This window comes from Gossypium arboreum, chromosome 8 (assembly GCF_025698485.1).
Source record: "Gossypium arboreum isolate Shixiya-1 chromosome 8, ASM2569848v2, whole genome shotgun sequence".
NCBI lineage: Eukaryota > Viridiplantae > Streptophyta > Magnoliopsida > Malvales > Malvaceae > Gossypium > Gossypium arboreum.
Genome location: NC_069077.1, coordinates 47,241,713 through 47,257,605, shown reverse-complemented (window position 1 = coordinate 47,257,605; position 15,893 = coordinate 47,241,713). Strand labels below are relative to the sequence as shown.

At 33.3% G+C, this 15,893-nt stretch overlaps 1 protein-coding gene across 1 annotated transcript; it reads right to left on the bottom strand.

Annotated features, from left to right (window-relative positions):
* Positions 1–9,051: 9,051 nt before the first annotated feature.
* LOC108469246 (bidirectional sugar transporter SWEET7-like) lies at positions 9,052–11,445 on the bottom strand. The gene is made up of 5 exons (XM_017770136.2): positions 11,183–11,445; positions 11,037–11,073; positions 10,013–10,394; positions 9,555–9,674; positions 9,052–9,481 (listed from the first exon to the last, which is right to left on the bottom strand). The coding sequence occupies exons 1-5, from the start codon at positions 11,229–11,231 to the stop codon at positions 9,293–9,295; spliced, it is 777 nt and encodes a 258-aa protein (XP_017625625.1). The 5' UTR covers positions 11,232–11,445; the 3' UTR covers positions 9,052–9,292.
* Positions 11,446–15,893: the final 4,448 nt, after the last annotated feature.

Here is a 15,893-nt window from a genome sequence, read left to right as displayed (position 1 = left end):
TTTTTCTATGAAGAAGGAATACGCATAAGAAAAATACGCCTCAGAGTTTTGGATTAGACATAAATAGAGCATACCAAGTGCATGACAATGTTGTAGGATACTTAATTGCCTTTAAGGCCACACTATAAGTGAGTCACCACCAAGGTATAGTATGTCCGGTTGTATGAGCACCCTTTCAGTTGGTTCTTGTAATATGATTAGATGGGAGTCAATAGGATTGATTGGATCATCTCCATGTCTGGTTAAACAGTAACAAAGATCTTCATTGGATTCTTTTCACCTACCTTGGATTTTTGGGAAAATTAGGAGATTTAGGTTATGTAAGTATCGTCACTTATCAAATTCTACAGTAAATGGGACAAAGAGTTTATATTTAATGAGAGAAAAGGCTCTCGAGATGACATTTACTTCATTTTTACTTTGTGTTCTGATTCTTCCTTCTTTTAAAGTGTTTCTATCTGAATCTTAATGAACCAAACAGTACTTCTCTCCTATTCAAGATAAAGATGAAATTCTAGATTTTTATTAGTGATCACTCCATGTCAAGTAGTGTTGTAGTTCCTTGTTGGATATTGGATCGTGAGTTCAAGTTACTATTTGTGGTTGTCAAGTACGTGTCTAAACTGGTTGTTGCATAGTACTGTTCATACCTTGATGTCTATGGAACAAATCAAAAGGTGATACTAAGATAATGAAAGGTATAGTAGGTAAGGTAAGTGATTCCTAAATGATATCTATGATTGAGTTAATATTGTTAAGAACAATGTGTAAATCTGGTACAGAGTTTGATGAGTTTAAGTATGTGTTGAATGATGCATGAATAATGTAAGGTGAAGTATGGTTGTACCTGAATGTTTGAAATGTATGTTATATAGGTTACTTATTATAGATTGAGAAGATTGGGCTTAGTTTGTTTCGATGTATAAAGTGTTTGCAAGAAAATATGTTTTGAAATCGAGCTCCATCATTTGTTTGGGACTTGAAGATACATGTGACATAGATTTAGCCTAGACTGGTAATCTGTTGTCATTTTAAAGGTTTAGCTTAGATTGGTAACATTACATGTATATTAAGTCATGACAATAACACCTTCTAAAAGTGAATTAAAGGGAAATGATCACCCAATGGGGTTCTCTATGTATCCTACGACGATGATAGGCAAACCTCACAAAACGTGAGTTTAGGAAAATCCATATAGTAAACACGTTAGGAAAGAATAGCCTTGTGGCTAACTCTAAAAGAATAGCCTTTGTGGCGAACTCTGAGAGAATAGCTTTAGTGACAAATTATGAAGGGATAGGCTCTCTTGTGAATCCTACAAGGATAGCTTTTATGGCATACTCCAGATGGAATGCCCTTGTGGCATGTTTTAATAAGATTTGTAATGAAGAACTTCAAAGGATGTTCTTTATGGCGTATCACGATAAGACCTTCGTGGCGTATTCCAATGAATTTCCTTTATGGCGAGTTTTGTATGGCTCATAAACGTAATCAATGAAATCAATAATGATGAAATATATCTATGGAATATTTGGTAAGGTATTTCATAAGACTAAAACATATTCGTAAATAAAAAATTGAAAGGATGTAAAGAAGTAATATGTTAATATTTAAAATGCATGCTGAATAAGGATATGAACTTGGTATGTTCGAAGGAAGTACATGTCATCTATGTATGTGTTACTTCTTGAATAATGATGAGGTGTTGGCTCAGAGTTTGAAGTATGTGTTACTTCTTGAATAATGATGAGGTGTCGGCTCAGAGTTTGAAGGATGTAAGTGATGTATCAAAGACATCGAATAAGAATGAAATAGTTTCAAAGTGAGGTATAGTAACTAATGTGTATAAAGGGATAGAACTTAAGGAAGCATTCGCAAGTGACAAAGTTTAAGGTTACGAATGATGGAATCATTTATATAAATTATCAGTTGCAATATGCAAATATGACTTAAGTAAATGATGTTTTCCTCACTAAGTTCTTATGAACTTATTTGTGGGTGCTATGTTACTGGCGAGTTGATGTGGGATTGCGCTAAGAGGGACGATACCAGAACTATGCCAAGAAGTGGCGTATCAGGTTATTATGCATATAGAACGAGTCTGGTGGTGAGTTTGAAGTCTGAATTGTTACATAGAAATCCATACTTTGGGGTATCTACAATAGATTAAGATTTCAATTTAGATATCGTTGTAATTTAATTACCATGTGTGGTAGTTGTATTTTCTTATTATATATACTGAGGTAATTTAGTTTGAAATCTTTAACTAAGAAGGTGTAAATAATTGTAACTTATTTTAGTAGATTAAGTTTTTGTATGTATTCATTTGGTAATACCCAAGATATGGATCCGACATAAAAAATTAGGTTAAAGGTGTTACAGATTGAGCAAAGAATGAAGTGGCATGATAGAGTTTGTGTGGATGAGCATTAAAGCCCAAAATTGATATTGAGATCAACCAAGATTGGTGGTGTCGTATGTGTTGTAGTTGGCCAAGATGGCCAAAAATAATAGGGTGACCATTGAGGGACCGTGAGGGCCTAAGTTGGGGATGACCAATGTGTCTAAATTTCTCATGTTAAGAACTTCAGTGTTGAGGACGCAAGAGTGCATTTAGTGCCACATCTAGAGGGATGCATTTTTAAGTATCAAAGGCATGGTAATATTGAGTCGAAAAAGGGTCATACCATGAAGGGTTCCTCAAGGTTGTAACCTGATGATTATATGTTGTGGCATTGAGTCCAAATGTTCGATGTAGGAATAGATATAGACAAGACTACATTGACGATTGAGATGAGACCAAGTTCAAGTCTATATTCGATGCGCATTGAACGGATCATAACCTTAGGCCTTGAAGGCCCAAAATGGACTTTGATATTGAAATGTCAACCTTAGGCCTTGAGAAGTGTGGCTTCATGTTGATGAGGGCATCGATAGTAAGTGGGGGAAAGTGTCACAGTTTGCAAGTTACTATCCTATCAAGGTGAAACTTTCCCCAAATGATTTAGTGTAACACCCCTTACTTGTATTCGACGTCGGGACAGGGTTCGAGGCGTTACCGGACTTAAACATTCACAACATGCAAAACCAGGCCACAAAATTTTTTCCCAAAATTAAAACATCTCAATCACATGCATATTGTCCTTTATGCAGGCCTTCGAGGCTTAAAATATACATCAAGGTGGTTCGGGACTAAACCGAGAACTTTCAATAAACTTTGGACAGCTTAACCAATTTTCTTACTTTGGAGAGTCACACGCCCGTGTGGGTTGGGCTGTGTGGTCACACACACCCGTGTGGCTTGGGATACGCCGGTGCCCTCAGCCCGTGTAACTCTCTGTTTATGACGTCAGCCAAACAAATTGGTCCACACGGTCAAGCCACACGCCTGTGTGCTAGACCGTGTCCTCCACACGGCTGAGACACATGGTCGTGTCTCTGCCTATGTGGCCAACACTTAGACTATTTTCCAAGCCTTATGTTTCCCTTAATTCTTTCTCATACTTTACACATCATGGACCCAAATTATAGCATCAATTTAATGGTTAATAGACCTTGAGAAAGATTCAAATAAATAATTTGCATGTTGTCTTACATGTGTTTATTACCCAGCATTTAATCTCTACACATTCTACAATTGTCCATGTTTAATCATTATCAACTTACTACCAGGCCATGTATTCATTCCATGGCCACGACCACCTCGAATGGTTCTAGGTCATTCATTGTGTACATGTGTTATACTAATTATTCATAGCAACCAATTATAATCACACGACATGCATTAACCCATAACAGGAATAATTAGGCTTACAAGCCATAACCATAATAAGCCACATCTCGTGGCTATATAAAATAGATCAATATAAGCCGGTACATTTGGCTAATCATAACAACATCTAATATAAAAACTAGTCCTTATACGTGCCATTCACTTGAAAGTGTTTAATACACCTATGACAATACTCTGGAGTTGATAGTTTGCTAGTGTGATGCTGCCTCCGACGATCTCCAACCCCGAGCCAACCTAAGAACACTAGGGAAATGGAGAGGAGGGAGTAATCTTAAAGCTTAGTAAGTCCATATGAAAATAATAAGCATTATAACAACATGTTTCCTTAGGCAATCAACCATAATGACACTTTTACTCATATTCTGGTTAAGCTGTTTTCTCAAGTTATAGTTATTAATTTATTTATATCTAGAGATACAGAACTCCAAATTAAGATCCGTTAATTTTCCCTGAAACTAGACTCAATTATATTTTTACAATAAAATTTTCAGAATTTTTGGTCTAGTCAATAAGTACAGTTTATTCTTTAAAGTCTCCCCTGTTTCACTATTTGATAGCTTTGACCTTTCTTCACTTAAATTTATTTACCTCATAGTACGAGACTCGGATAACATTTTTGTCTCTTTTTCCTGAAATTACACTCATTAAGTATTTCATTCATATGATTCCTAACTCACAATTATTTTTTTACAATTTCTAGTGATTTTCCCAAGTCAGAACAGGGGATTCTAAACTCATTCTGACTCTGTCTTACAAGAATTCAAATATCTCATCATATAAGATTCCTTTACTAGCACCATTTCCTTTATGTAAAACTAGACCAAATAAGATTTAATTTCATATTTTATTCAGTCTCTAACTCAATTTTCACTATTTTTGGTGGATTTTCAAAGTCGGACTATTGTTGCTGTCCAAAACTGTTTCTGTGCAAATTCATAGTAACTATCATAAGCTCATTGATCATGGACTCATCATTTCATGAAACCCATATCTCATTACACAATGTAAGTTTATATGATATTACAACATAATTCATAATCATAAGCATAAGGATGGTTCATCTTTCAAACCTTTTTACTTGTTTATCATGTATACAGATACATATGCATGAATTTGCGTACTCATCATTTATCACATTTCAATAAAGCATCACTTATAAGTATAATGTACGTACCTGTACATATCCTTAGCATATCAATTAAATTTACATTTATCATCGCGCCTATCTCGGGACTTTCATCGCATTATTCATTATAATACCCGTTGAATTTCTCAGAAATCTCGATGGGTAATCCATTTAACGTCAAATCATACAAGTGATCATCTCAATTACGCACTCCCGCGAACCTCACATCTTATGGCGGGATCACCAGTCCAGGCTAAATCTCTAGTAATATAAACTCATAGAGTATTGTCGGGATTACCAGTCCAGGCTAAATCCCCTACAACGACATATACTCAAATGAGATTGGATCTGAATTACCAGTCCAGGCTAAATTCAGACCCTAATCAGATTACCCATCCGGGCTAAATCCTTAATGCACACATATTCTTCGGGAGGCTCGATCACTCAAGGAACACCCGTCCTGGCTAGATCCTTTTCTACATTTGAGATCAACGGATTACCCGTTCGGGATAAATCCTTTTTTGCAACATATGCAGGATCTCGTATCATGTAAGAATAGTGTATCCATCAGATATCCCTTTATTTTCAACCGAGATATTCTCTTTTCACCAAGTATACCAATAAGCATAGCTGATCATGCAATGTACATTCAATTCAATATATTTTCATGTTTATTGGACATTAGTCCATGAAATAAACATGGTATTACACATAATTATATTTAGGCATTTGTCACAATATATAATCTTCATATCAACTATATAAATATTCACCACACAGTGTTGACACATCAATTTTAGTTCAAGTATGAACAATAATATCATTGCATTATCATTGACATATGAACTTACCTCAGTTTCGAGTATGACTATTTATTTCGAGTTTGTGCTTAACCTTGTTCAACCTCGTTCTAAGCCCGAATCTTGCTTTCCTTGATCTATAATATCACATTAGCCTACTAATTAGTCACATTATTCATATGGGTCAAAAAAATCATATTTTTACAAATTTGCATTTTGACCTCTAAACTTTCACATATTTTTACTTTTGCCTAAATGCTCGTAAAATGAATTTTATTCAATTTCCTTGCATTTCAAGCCTAGTCGAATCATTTTAATAACTATGGAAGCCCCCAATTTCCACTAAATCACCATTTTATGACTAATTTATAACTTATACGATTTAGTCTTTTTTAAGCATTTTTACCGAAAATCACTTAGCAAAAGTCGTTTATTACACACCGAGCCTTCATATTCTACCATTAAACATCAAAATACATGAATATCATTCATGGGTAAATTTTTAAACATAAACCCTAGCTCAAAATAATGGTAGAAATGAGTAGAGCATGTTACCGGGATTTCAAAAATATAAAGAACATAAAAAACGGGACTTGAATGCACTTATTATTGAGCTTGGAAGCTTGAAAACTCTAACCATGTCTTCTCCCATGCAATATTCGGCCATAGGTAGAAGATGGACAAGAAATTTGGCTTTTATTTTGTCTTTTAGTCTATTTAATGACCAAATGACCAAAATGCCCTTTTAGCCTTTCTTTGAAATTTTATCCATCCAAGCCCATTTTTGTTCAAAATTTTAGAACTTGGTTAAATTTCTATTTAAGACCCTATAATTAAAAATCAAATTCAATTTCATACTAAAAACTTCTAGAACTCATATTTTGCATTTTATTCAATTTAGTCCTTAAAGTCTAATCGAGCACTTTAGACATAAAATTTCTTCATGAAATTTTCATACAAGCATGTAAACATATCATAGACCTTATAATAATCATAAAATATTTCTACTTCAGATTTGTGGTCTCAAAACCACTGTTCCGACTAGGCCCTAATTCGGGATGTTACATTTAGAATGAAATTAAAGTACAATAACTTGGAAGTTGGAATTTTTCGGATACCCTGCATTCTTAAAGAGATATTGTGATGCAAACAGGGTAACTGATAAAGTTAGTTTTGCAAGTGGGTATGTCTTTATTTTAAATAGAGTAACTATTTCTTGGAAGTCTGCTAAATAGACATGTAATGCTCACTCCACGATGAAATTAGAGTTTATAACTCTTGACTGAGTCGGGCAAAAGGCCGAGTGGCTCAGAAATCTGCTTGTAGAGATTCCTTTATGGGGGGAACTTGCACCTCATATGTCCTTATTATATGATTCACAAGCTGGCATTTGTGTTGCTCAAAACGAAGCTTATAATGGCAAGAAAAGGCATATACGAATAAGACATGAATATGTGAGACACTTAATAAAAAATGGAGTACTCGTCATGGAGTACAAAAAATCTAAGAGGAACCTAACTGATCCACTAACCAATGGGTTATGTAGGAAAATAGTTCTTGATTCGTCGAGGGGGATAGGTCTTAATCTCACTGGTTAAGGAATTCATGGTGGATACCCAACTTAGTTTTCTAAGTTCAATGTGGTCAAATGAAACCATGGAAAGACTCATAATGTACATCTTTACCTATCCCTATGGCGCACAATGTACATGCATAAGAATGAGTTCCTTGCTTTTAATGAGTTCATAACCTAGAGTTTGGGTGATCCTAGTGAGACAAACTTAATGAATTGACTGACGTGTGAGGTTGAGTTTCTTACTCTTAATGAATTCATATTCTAGAGTTTAGGTGGTTCAATTGAGACAGACTTGATGAATTCACTGAATTATAAAACTAAGAGGTTGAGCTTAATAAATGCTCTTAATGATTTTATAGTCCTGGTCTGAGTGGTCTATACTGCGATAAACTTGATGAAATCACCTACATAAGTGTGAAGGATTAGCCACATTTTATGAAAGACATTGGGTCATTTTTCTAGAGCACTTATTAGCATCCCGATGTATATTAGCTAAAATGTTGATCTATAGCGAAACTCAACTGGACCTGAGATTAGTTGTGTGTCACTAGTTAACCCTTATCTTAACAAGTTCAAGATTCATTCACTTGTTAAAGAGAAGAACCACTCATATCAATATGTACTAATTCAAATCCACAAGATACTAGTGCTCAAGCGACTAATTTCGCTATTGCTCTTCTCACGTTTTACCTTTTCTAATGTTTACAAAATTTTCCAATTCTTTTGCATTAGTGGGGGAATGTTGGTAAAGCAAAATCAAAAATATTTTTTCAAAATATTTTATATTGTAGAATATTTTTCAGTCGAGGAAAATACTCTAATTGTTGCAGAATATTTTCTGTTGAGGAAAATCCTCTATTAATTTTGGAAATTGACACTATTATTTTATCATTTTGCTCTTTTTGAAAACAATATAAATAGTAGACTATTTTACTCATTTTTCACAACACAAAAAAAAAAAGAAAACTCAATTCTTTCTTTTCTCTTCAGTTCTTGCTCTTTAAAAATTACGGTGTTTTACTAAATTACATTAGTATGATATTCTGTCTAGGAGATTGGGTTTTAAGGGGGCCATCTATGACCCTTTCAATCTTTTCTAAGAATTGAACTTAGTGTAGTTTACCCAAGTTTCTTCCAGTTTATTTCCCAGCTTTTACGAGAAGATCAATCCTTTTAAGTTCCATCTTCCTCATTCATGTGTACGAATTTGGAAGTATTGTGTTAATTTTAGGGGGCGACATCCATTTCCGATTACACCAATTAGAGTGAAATCGCTTCTTAAACAGTGATTCGTCAACAACACAGTGACTACTTTATTTATTTACACTTAATTTGATTTCCTATTAGTGCTAACGGTTTTATTTGTAATATATTACCAACAATTCAGACGTTAACAAGGGATTTGATCAAAAGGGAAAAGAGTTGTATGACTTTTTAGATTTTATCAACACTTGTCATGTTTAGCAGAGCAAACCAGATGAAAGTTAGGCCCTTGTCGTCCTCTTTTTTTTCTTTGTCATTTATTTGTTCTTTTCAGTAATGTGCACTTTTGTTTTGATTAGGGGAATTTATTCAGAAAAAAATGGTGGTGGGGAGGAGGGAAAGGGAGATTCAACTGATCACTTAGGTTTGGTTCTTAAAAATCACAACCAAATATATTGGAGCAATGAGATGTTGGTATGATGGACACTTATCTGTTAGAGTAACGGTGAGACTACAGCATTGACAGGCACAGATGCAGATGAGGGTGTATATCTTTCTTCAACATAATAAATCCATTAACTGAAGACAACTTTGTTCTCAATAGCCCATACATTTTTATAAAACGTCAAACATGGATTGAGAAGTTGAAAGGGATATATGTTGATAACTAAAACAAACTCGCACCCACTAATTAGTCTATATTTATAAATAATACAGACATAGATAGTTAAATAGATATAGCTGGATATAATTATATATATTGGAAATGGATGCATTGTTTGGGTCTCTCAAGGTTAAGGTGTTGCTCCAGCGGTCTTCTTGGGATCAACATCGCCGTTGGCGACTGCCACCTCCGACAACGAGAGATGCATCTCCATCTTCGCCTCTTTCCTTGCTGCTATTATTCTCTTTGTGGACTTGTAATATGTGGCGTATAACAATAGCTGGGCTAAACTAAATATTGTGCCCACTCCATTTGGAACCTGAAATATACATACGTATATTCGAATAGGGAGCCAAAAAGAAAAAGAGGTAAAAACATTAGGTATAACTTACAGCAATGAAGGGGTCAAAAGGAAGGAAAGCATAAGTAGTCCAAGCAACACCGTTGGCAAAGGAAGCCAGTGAGAGGAAAAATGGCATATACTCCACACTTTTCGTCGTAATCACCAGTTTCTGCACCATCATGATTCATTATTGTGTGTATATATATAGAGAGAGAATACAGCTAAGGCTGTTGGATTGAGGAATATCTGCTAAACCAATAACAAAATTCTACTAATTATATACTTAAAATAAGAGTGTCCAACCCACGGAAATTAATGCAAATCATTTCACTATCATTTAGAAATGTTCGTGGACTAAGCAGTCAAGCTTATCCAATCCTAAAAATATGTTTTATTATTTTAAATCCTGAGTAACTGTAGATCCATGAATGCGTCTAGTCTGTTATGGACCTATGTTCCACCTAAATTCATTAGTAAAATAAATGCATGTGCTTGTATGATACTAACCATGACGGATAAAGGCGCAGCATACATCATGACATTGAACAAAATTGCTATAATTCCAACGATTATGGATCGGCGTTGAGTGGTGTGAAGGACAGTGAGGATCAGAGTGGCGAGAGCGGCCATGAAAATGAGCTCGACCATGATGATAAGCAGCACTTTGAGTCGCTTTTTCTTGTCATGACAGAAGATGAGGAAGAGTGTGAGGAAGACGACCTCGATGGCGGTCCCTGCAGCATTGATGGTTATAACAAGGACGCTGTTGGGATGCACCATTGGCAGGCCGTAAATGACCCAAACAATGCAATTGACTAAGGTTGCTAGGTATGGTACTGGGGAGAACTGCTCCACTGATCCTTTCTTCCAAATTCGAATAAAAGTTGGCCTGCAATAATAAATATATGATTAGGCAAAAAAGATTACCCATTGAATCCATTGTAACTAACATCAATAAACAAGGACCACTGCTTAATACATGTGCCTGTTCGATTAATTAAAGTATTATAACTTTTGATTTAATTTATTCAAATTTTATTTTAGCACATGGATTCATTTGTTTATTTTAAATTATTTTCTTTTAATTTTTAATTAAAAAATTGACAAAATCAATAAAAAGAAGTATAGCAAATCGCTATGAAATTAAATACGAAATACAGAAGTTGGACCATTTTTCTTACGGAATTTTTGTTACTTTTGTGATTATTAATGATTAATATATGTCGTTACATGAAAGAATAAATCTTTTTAAAAAGAAAATTATTTTTGTAATTTGTAAAAAGTTATCACTCCAATCTTTTTTTTTTTTTTTTTTACAAATCAATTTTCAGTAGGAAATTAAAAGAAAAAGAACATTGATTATAATTTTTATATAAATCAAACCCAGTCACTGCTGTGGCTACAATATCTTTTCAGTTTCCACGGACAAACAAGGGATGTTTGTCTTTTCGTATTAGTTTTATGGAAATTAAAAAAAAAAAAAACACTGTGCTATGAAAAGATTATGATGAAAGCCTAAGAAGAAGCTTACACTGGAGACAAGAACAGGAAGAGTGCGATAACGTTCCCTGCAAAAAAACCAGAATAACCCATATTAGTTATGTAGTGATATGAAAATAGAATCTCATGTTGTAACAGGAAGAAAGTATCATAGATTCGGTGTATAAGCTAAAATACCTGTGATCCCTACTACATTTCGTATAGTGTTGACCAGGTGAGAAACCATGACTGTGAGTTGCAGAGAAAAAGAGTGGAGAGAGACTGTAACCTACGTTAGAATAGAATGTGTATGACTTTGGGAGAGTATATATACACAAAGATCGAGGGTGTTGGGGCTGGTATAAGTTGCCTCATGAATGCAAAATCATCAAAATTCTAAAGTGTTCTCTCTCTCTCTCTCTCTTGCTTTTTGATTAATTTCAGTTGGGGTTGATGTGGAGTTCCCACTGCATTTAAGATTCCCAAAACCATTTAACATAGTAAATGGCTTTCCTTAAATTTAAATTTTAGCAGATAGCCAATGCTATTCATTGCTATATTATTCATAATGCAAGGTTCATTTCAGCACTAGATTTTGTAAATTAATTTAAATCGTAGAAATGATGAAAACCGAGTAAAGTGAATAAAGAATGATTATATATATTTAATTAAAATTTATTTTAATTTTATAAAATAACAAAATTTTCATTGGTTTCAATAGTGTGAATGCCTCAAATAGCTTCCATGTTTGGATCATTTGAACAACCCCAATAGAGTTAAAAAGCCAAGATTAAGGAAATGATTTCTCATAATGATGGTGCTCATAGGGAAATGCATTTATCATTCTGATGCAGGGTAATAATTAATTACCTCCTGCATATATGGCAAGATATCCAAATATACATAATTCAATGATATGAATTAATTTCTCCAAATTTTGCAACTTTAAACACCGCTATAGTTACAATTAATGTGGAATACATAAAAGTGGTATAACCAGAACAGCAAGCACTTTCTGACAGTGTTTGCGATTTCAGAATGATTTTTAGGGTTAGAATGAAATTTTAATTTTTATACTTTATATTTTTATAATTTTTAAAGGATTAAATTAAATTTTTATAATTTTAAGGAGATTAAAGTGTAATTTTACCTTCACTATTTTAAAATTTTAAAAAAATTTAAAGAATCTAAATAATAATTTTTCATTTTAAGGGAGCTGCAGTGTCTGTGAATAGAGGTGAGTCATGATAAGAATATGATCATTTAGTTTGCATCATCTAACATTCACAATAAGGATATTTTCTTGCATTAAGGTTGAAAAAATCTGACCATAACGTCTAATGTTATCGTGACAAAGTCAATAAATGAACATGAAAGGCCAAATGCTTCATGGTGATGTTGTTAATTCAAACCTGAACAAGGGATATCACCAAAAGGGAAAAAAGTTACATGACTTTTTTAAATTGCATCAACACTTGTCATGTTTCACAAGCTAACCAGATGAGATGTTAGGCCCTTGTCATCCTTTTTTTTTTTTTTATTCTTTTCAGTACTATGCACGTTTTTGTTTTGATTAGGGGAATTTATTCAGAGAAAAAGGTGGCAGGGAGGGGGGAAAGGGAGATTCAACTGATCACTTAGGTTTGGTTCTTCAAAATATATTGGAGCAATGAGATGTTGAACTATAATTATGATGGACTCTTGTCTGTTAGAATAAAGGTGAGATTACATCATTGACAGAACAAGTGTCTCCTTGTCAAGAAAAGAAGCATTGAATGGCTCTCCCAACATCAATGGTGAGCCTTGACTTTGCTTATCGACTTATTCTTTCATCTCCAACAAGTGTGGTCGTTTAGGGTCAGAATTAATGAACGAATCCAATTCTGATAATGTCCCTCTCTCTTCTTTCTTTTTTTTTTACATCTAAATGTGGTGATTGAAACAAGTCTAAAGAAAAGAAAAGAAAAATAGATATAACCGTAGAGGTCTCTGTGGTCGGGTGGAGGTGGAGTCATGGTTATGAAATTTATAAAATTTTTCATTGGAGAAGTTTAGATTTTTATTTATTTATTTGTCAATATTCATTTCATCCCATTAATCACAAAAGTTACAATAAGGCAATAAATCGTAAGTTTGTCGAGAAATGCTAACTACAAGTCAATTATCTAGGTAAACATTGTTTTTAGTTCTCTTAGATAATCCAATTCACAGCTTTGTTACTTTTCTTAAAGACATGATAAATTTGACAGTCGAGTATGAAAAACCATACTCTTCACTTGCCCCAACAATCAGTACCGATAAAAGATCCTGTCAGAACATGTAGGAGTAAATGTTTTTTAATTTGTTTAAGAGTTAATGTATGATAATTAAATTAAGTTTTAGACAAATTGAAAACTTTAAAATAATTTAGAATTGATTCGAGAAATTTAAAATGACTTAGAATGTTGTAATATGAGCAAAATAACGTATAAGGTTGAAACAAAAAGTTAAGTCACGATATGATAGATGCAAAGTCATGATGCTGAAAATCGAAATACGATGTCTACTAGTCAACTTAAAAATACTTCAAATTCAAAGTAATTCATGCAAGGCTATTAACTTAAACACTCATGCAAAAACTTTATAAAGGGGTGTAGTAAAATCATTATATCATTCCCAATTTACTATCAGTAAGAGACTAATATCCTACAATGATTAATTGGAAATCTCATGCTTATGCTTTAAAATGGGATTAACTATCAAGTTCAAGAGTAGAATGAAACCTATATGACTTCCTAATACATGTCACTAGGAATTACAAATAAAAATACAAGGATTTCATACTCTCTTAATTTTACTACGATGACCCACGAGGTGAGTCAAGCTTCCAAAAGCAAAATAAACCTACATGCAAAGATAACGGTGTATTAAGCATGAGGCTTAGTAAGATCAATGATAAATTGCAATACTTAGTAATAGGAGGTAATTGGACAGATACATTTACGGTTTTTCCATGCTCATTTTAGCTTCCTTTTGAGTGAATCAGAGTTGTTCTAGAATTAAATTGTATTTTAGGTTATTTGTAGGCATGTTTGTGTTCTTGTGTTGTTTGGAGTATTTTTATGTTATTCTAGAGTTTTGGAGTGTTTTAGGTTAAGGTGCACAAAGGTTGAAGGTTCGCAAGAAAGAGAGTCAAATTGTGACATGAGGTCAGGGCGGAGTCAAGGGAGATTGGTAACAGTCCTGATTCCTTCTAAAATGAAAAATTTCACTATTAGTTCTTTTACAATTTAAAAAATTTTAAATTAGTATATGATAAAATTACACTTTGACCTCCCTAAGAATGAGAAAAAATTGATTTAATCTTTTAAAAATTATAAAGATATAGGCTATTAAAATGGTGAAATTTCAATATTGCTATCATAAAAATATATAACTTTATTTTGGCCCTCCTTAAAAAATTTTCGACTCCGCCCCTACATGAGGTTGTTTGGCGCCGTGACATGAGGAATTGAGATAGCAAGAAGTGGCCATGGTTCGAGGTCTCGACATTGACAAAGTGGAAGTCGCTACTTGACTTACTCGTGTGAATGTGTTAAATTTAGAATTTTGTAAATTTAAATATTTGTTGGATAATGATATTTAATTTCAATTTAGATTTAGATATTAATACTAAGATAATTTACAAATTTTAATTTTGAAATAAATTTATAAATCCGGATAATCTAAAAAAAACACAAATATCTAATCAGCTGCTCCTAATTGTATTATCATTTTGAATTAAAAAGAAAAATTAACTTTTATGTTTGTTTGTTTTTTTCCTAACATAAAATTTAAAATTAAGGTCGTATTGTGGAATTGACCAGCATGGAATCATAACTCTAAAATTTGAAACGTTTTAAGTGGAAGAAGAACGCCGCCTCAATCTTGGCTTCTTCTCCCTTTGTTGCTAGACTTGGGAATATGTAATTAATTTATCCAAAACCTAACCTATTTCTTCTAGAACTAGGGTAAAGTAGAGGAGGTACTCAATATTCATGATCTTTGCGAGCTTTCCGATGATATCTTTTTTTCTCTTTTTATCTCACCTTGCATTCTTTTATTCTTTTTTGTCCTATTCTCTCTATGTGACTTTAAAATGATTTGAAGTTACATCAAAAGAAAATATAATATAAAAATCATTTTATTATTAAAATTAATTAATTAGGAATATAAGTTGAAGATAAATTATTTATAAAAATAGATTGTTCTTAATAGTACTCGTCGGTGTTGCCTGATACATCACTAGTACCATCCACCATTTTCAAGCAATCATGTGTTTTTTTTTAAAAAGAATTTTTTTAGTAGTACCATTGTATCAAGTGGCATCGGTATGTAATTTTCTAAAATACATGTAAAATTATGGCTATATCGATTGAAAAAATAAAAATCAATCTAATGGTGTCAAGTGGCAACAATAAAATTTTAAAAAAACCATTAATTAAAAAAAATGATGATTAGTGTCTCGATACAACCAAGACATGACCAAGTGGTCACATCAACAACAAGCAAGCTTGTCGCTTGACAATCAGGCGGCACTGGCCTAACACCTGCTGCTGATGTGATCACTCGATCACGCCTCGGTTGTACTAAGGCACCATTCACCCTTTCTTTTATCTGCTTTTCTTCCTTCAGTTTTCTCTCTTCTATAAAGGCGGCAATGGTCCCCTTTCCCCTACACCACCAATGGGGGTTAAAAAAAATTTGTGGGTTGTTTTATGTTAATGTTTAAGGGAGGAATTATTTGTGTAGAAGTAGTAGGGAGAAAGTGATAAAATTAAGGTATGTTTTTAATGATATTTTGTATATTATATGTTTGTTTATTAAATACCTATTAAAATTCAATTTTAAGATTTAAGATTGTTTATGAAAAGTTTGTTATGTGTTGTAG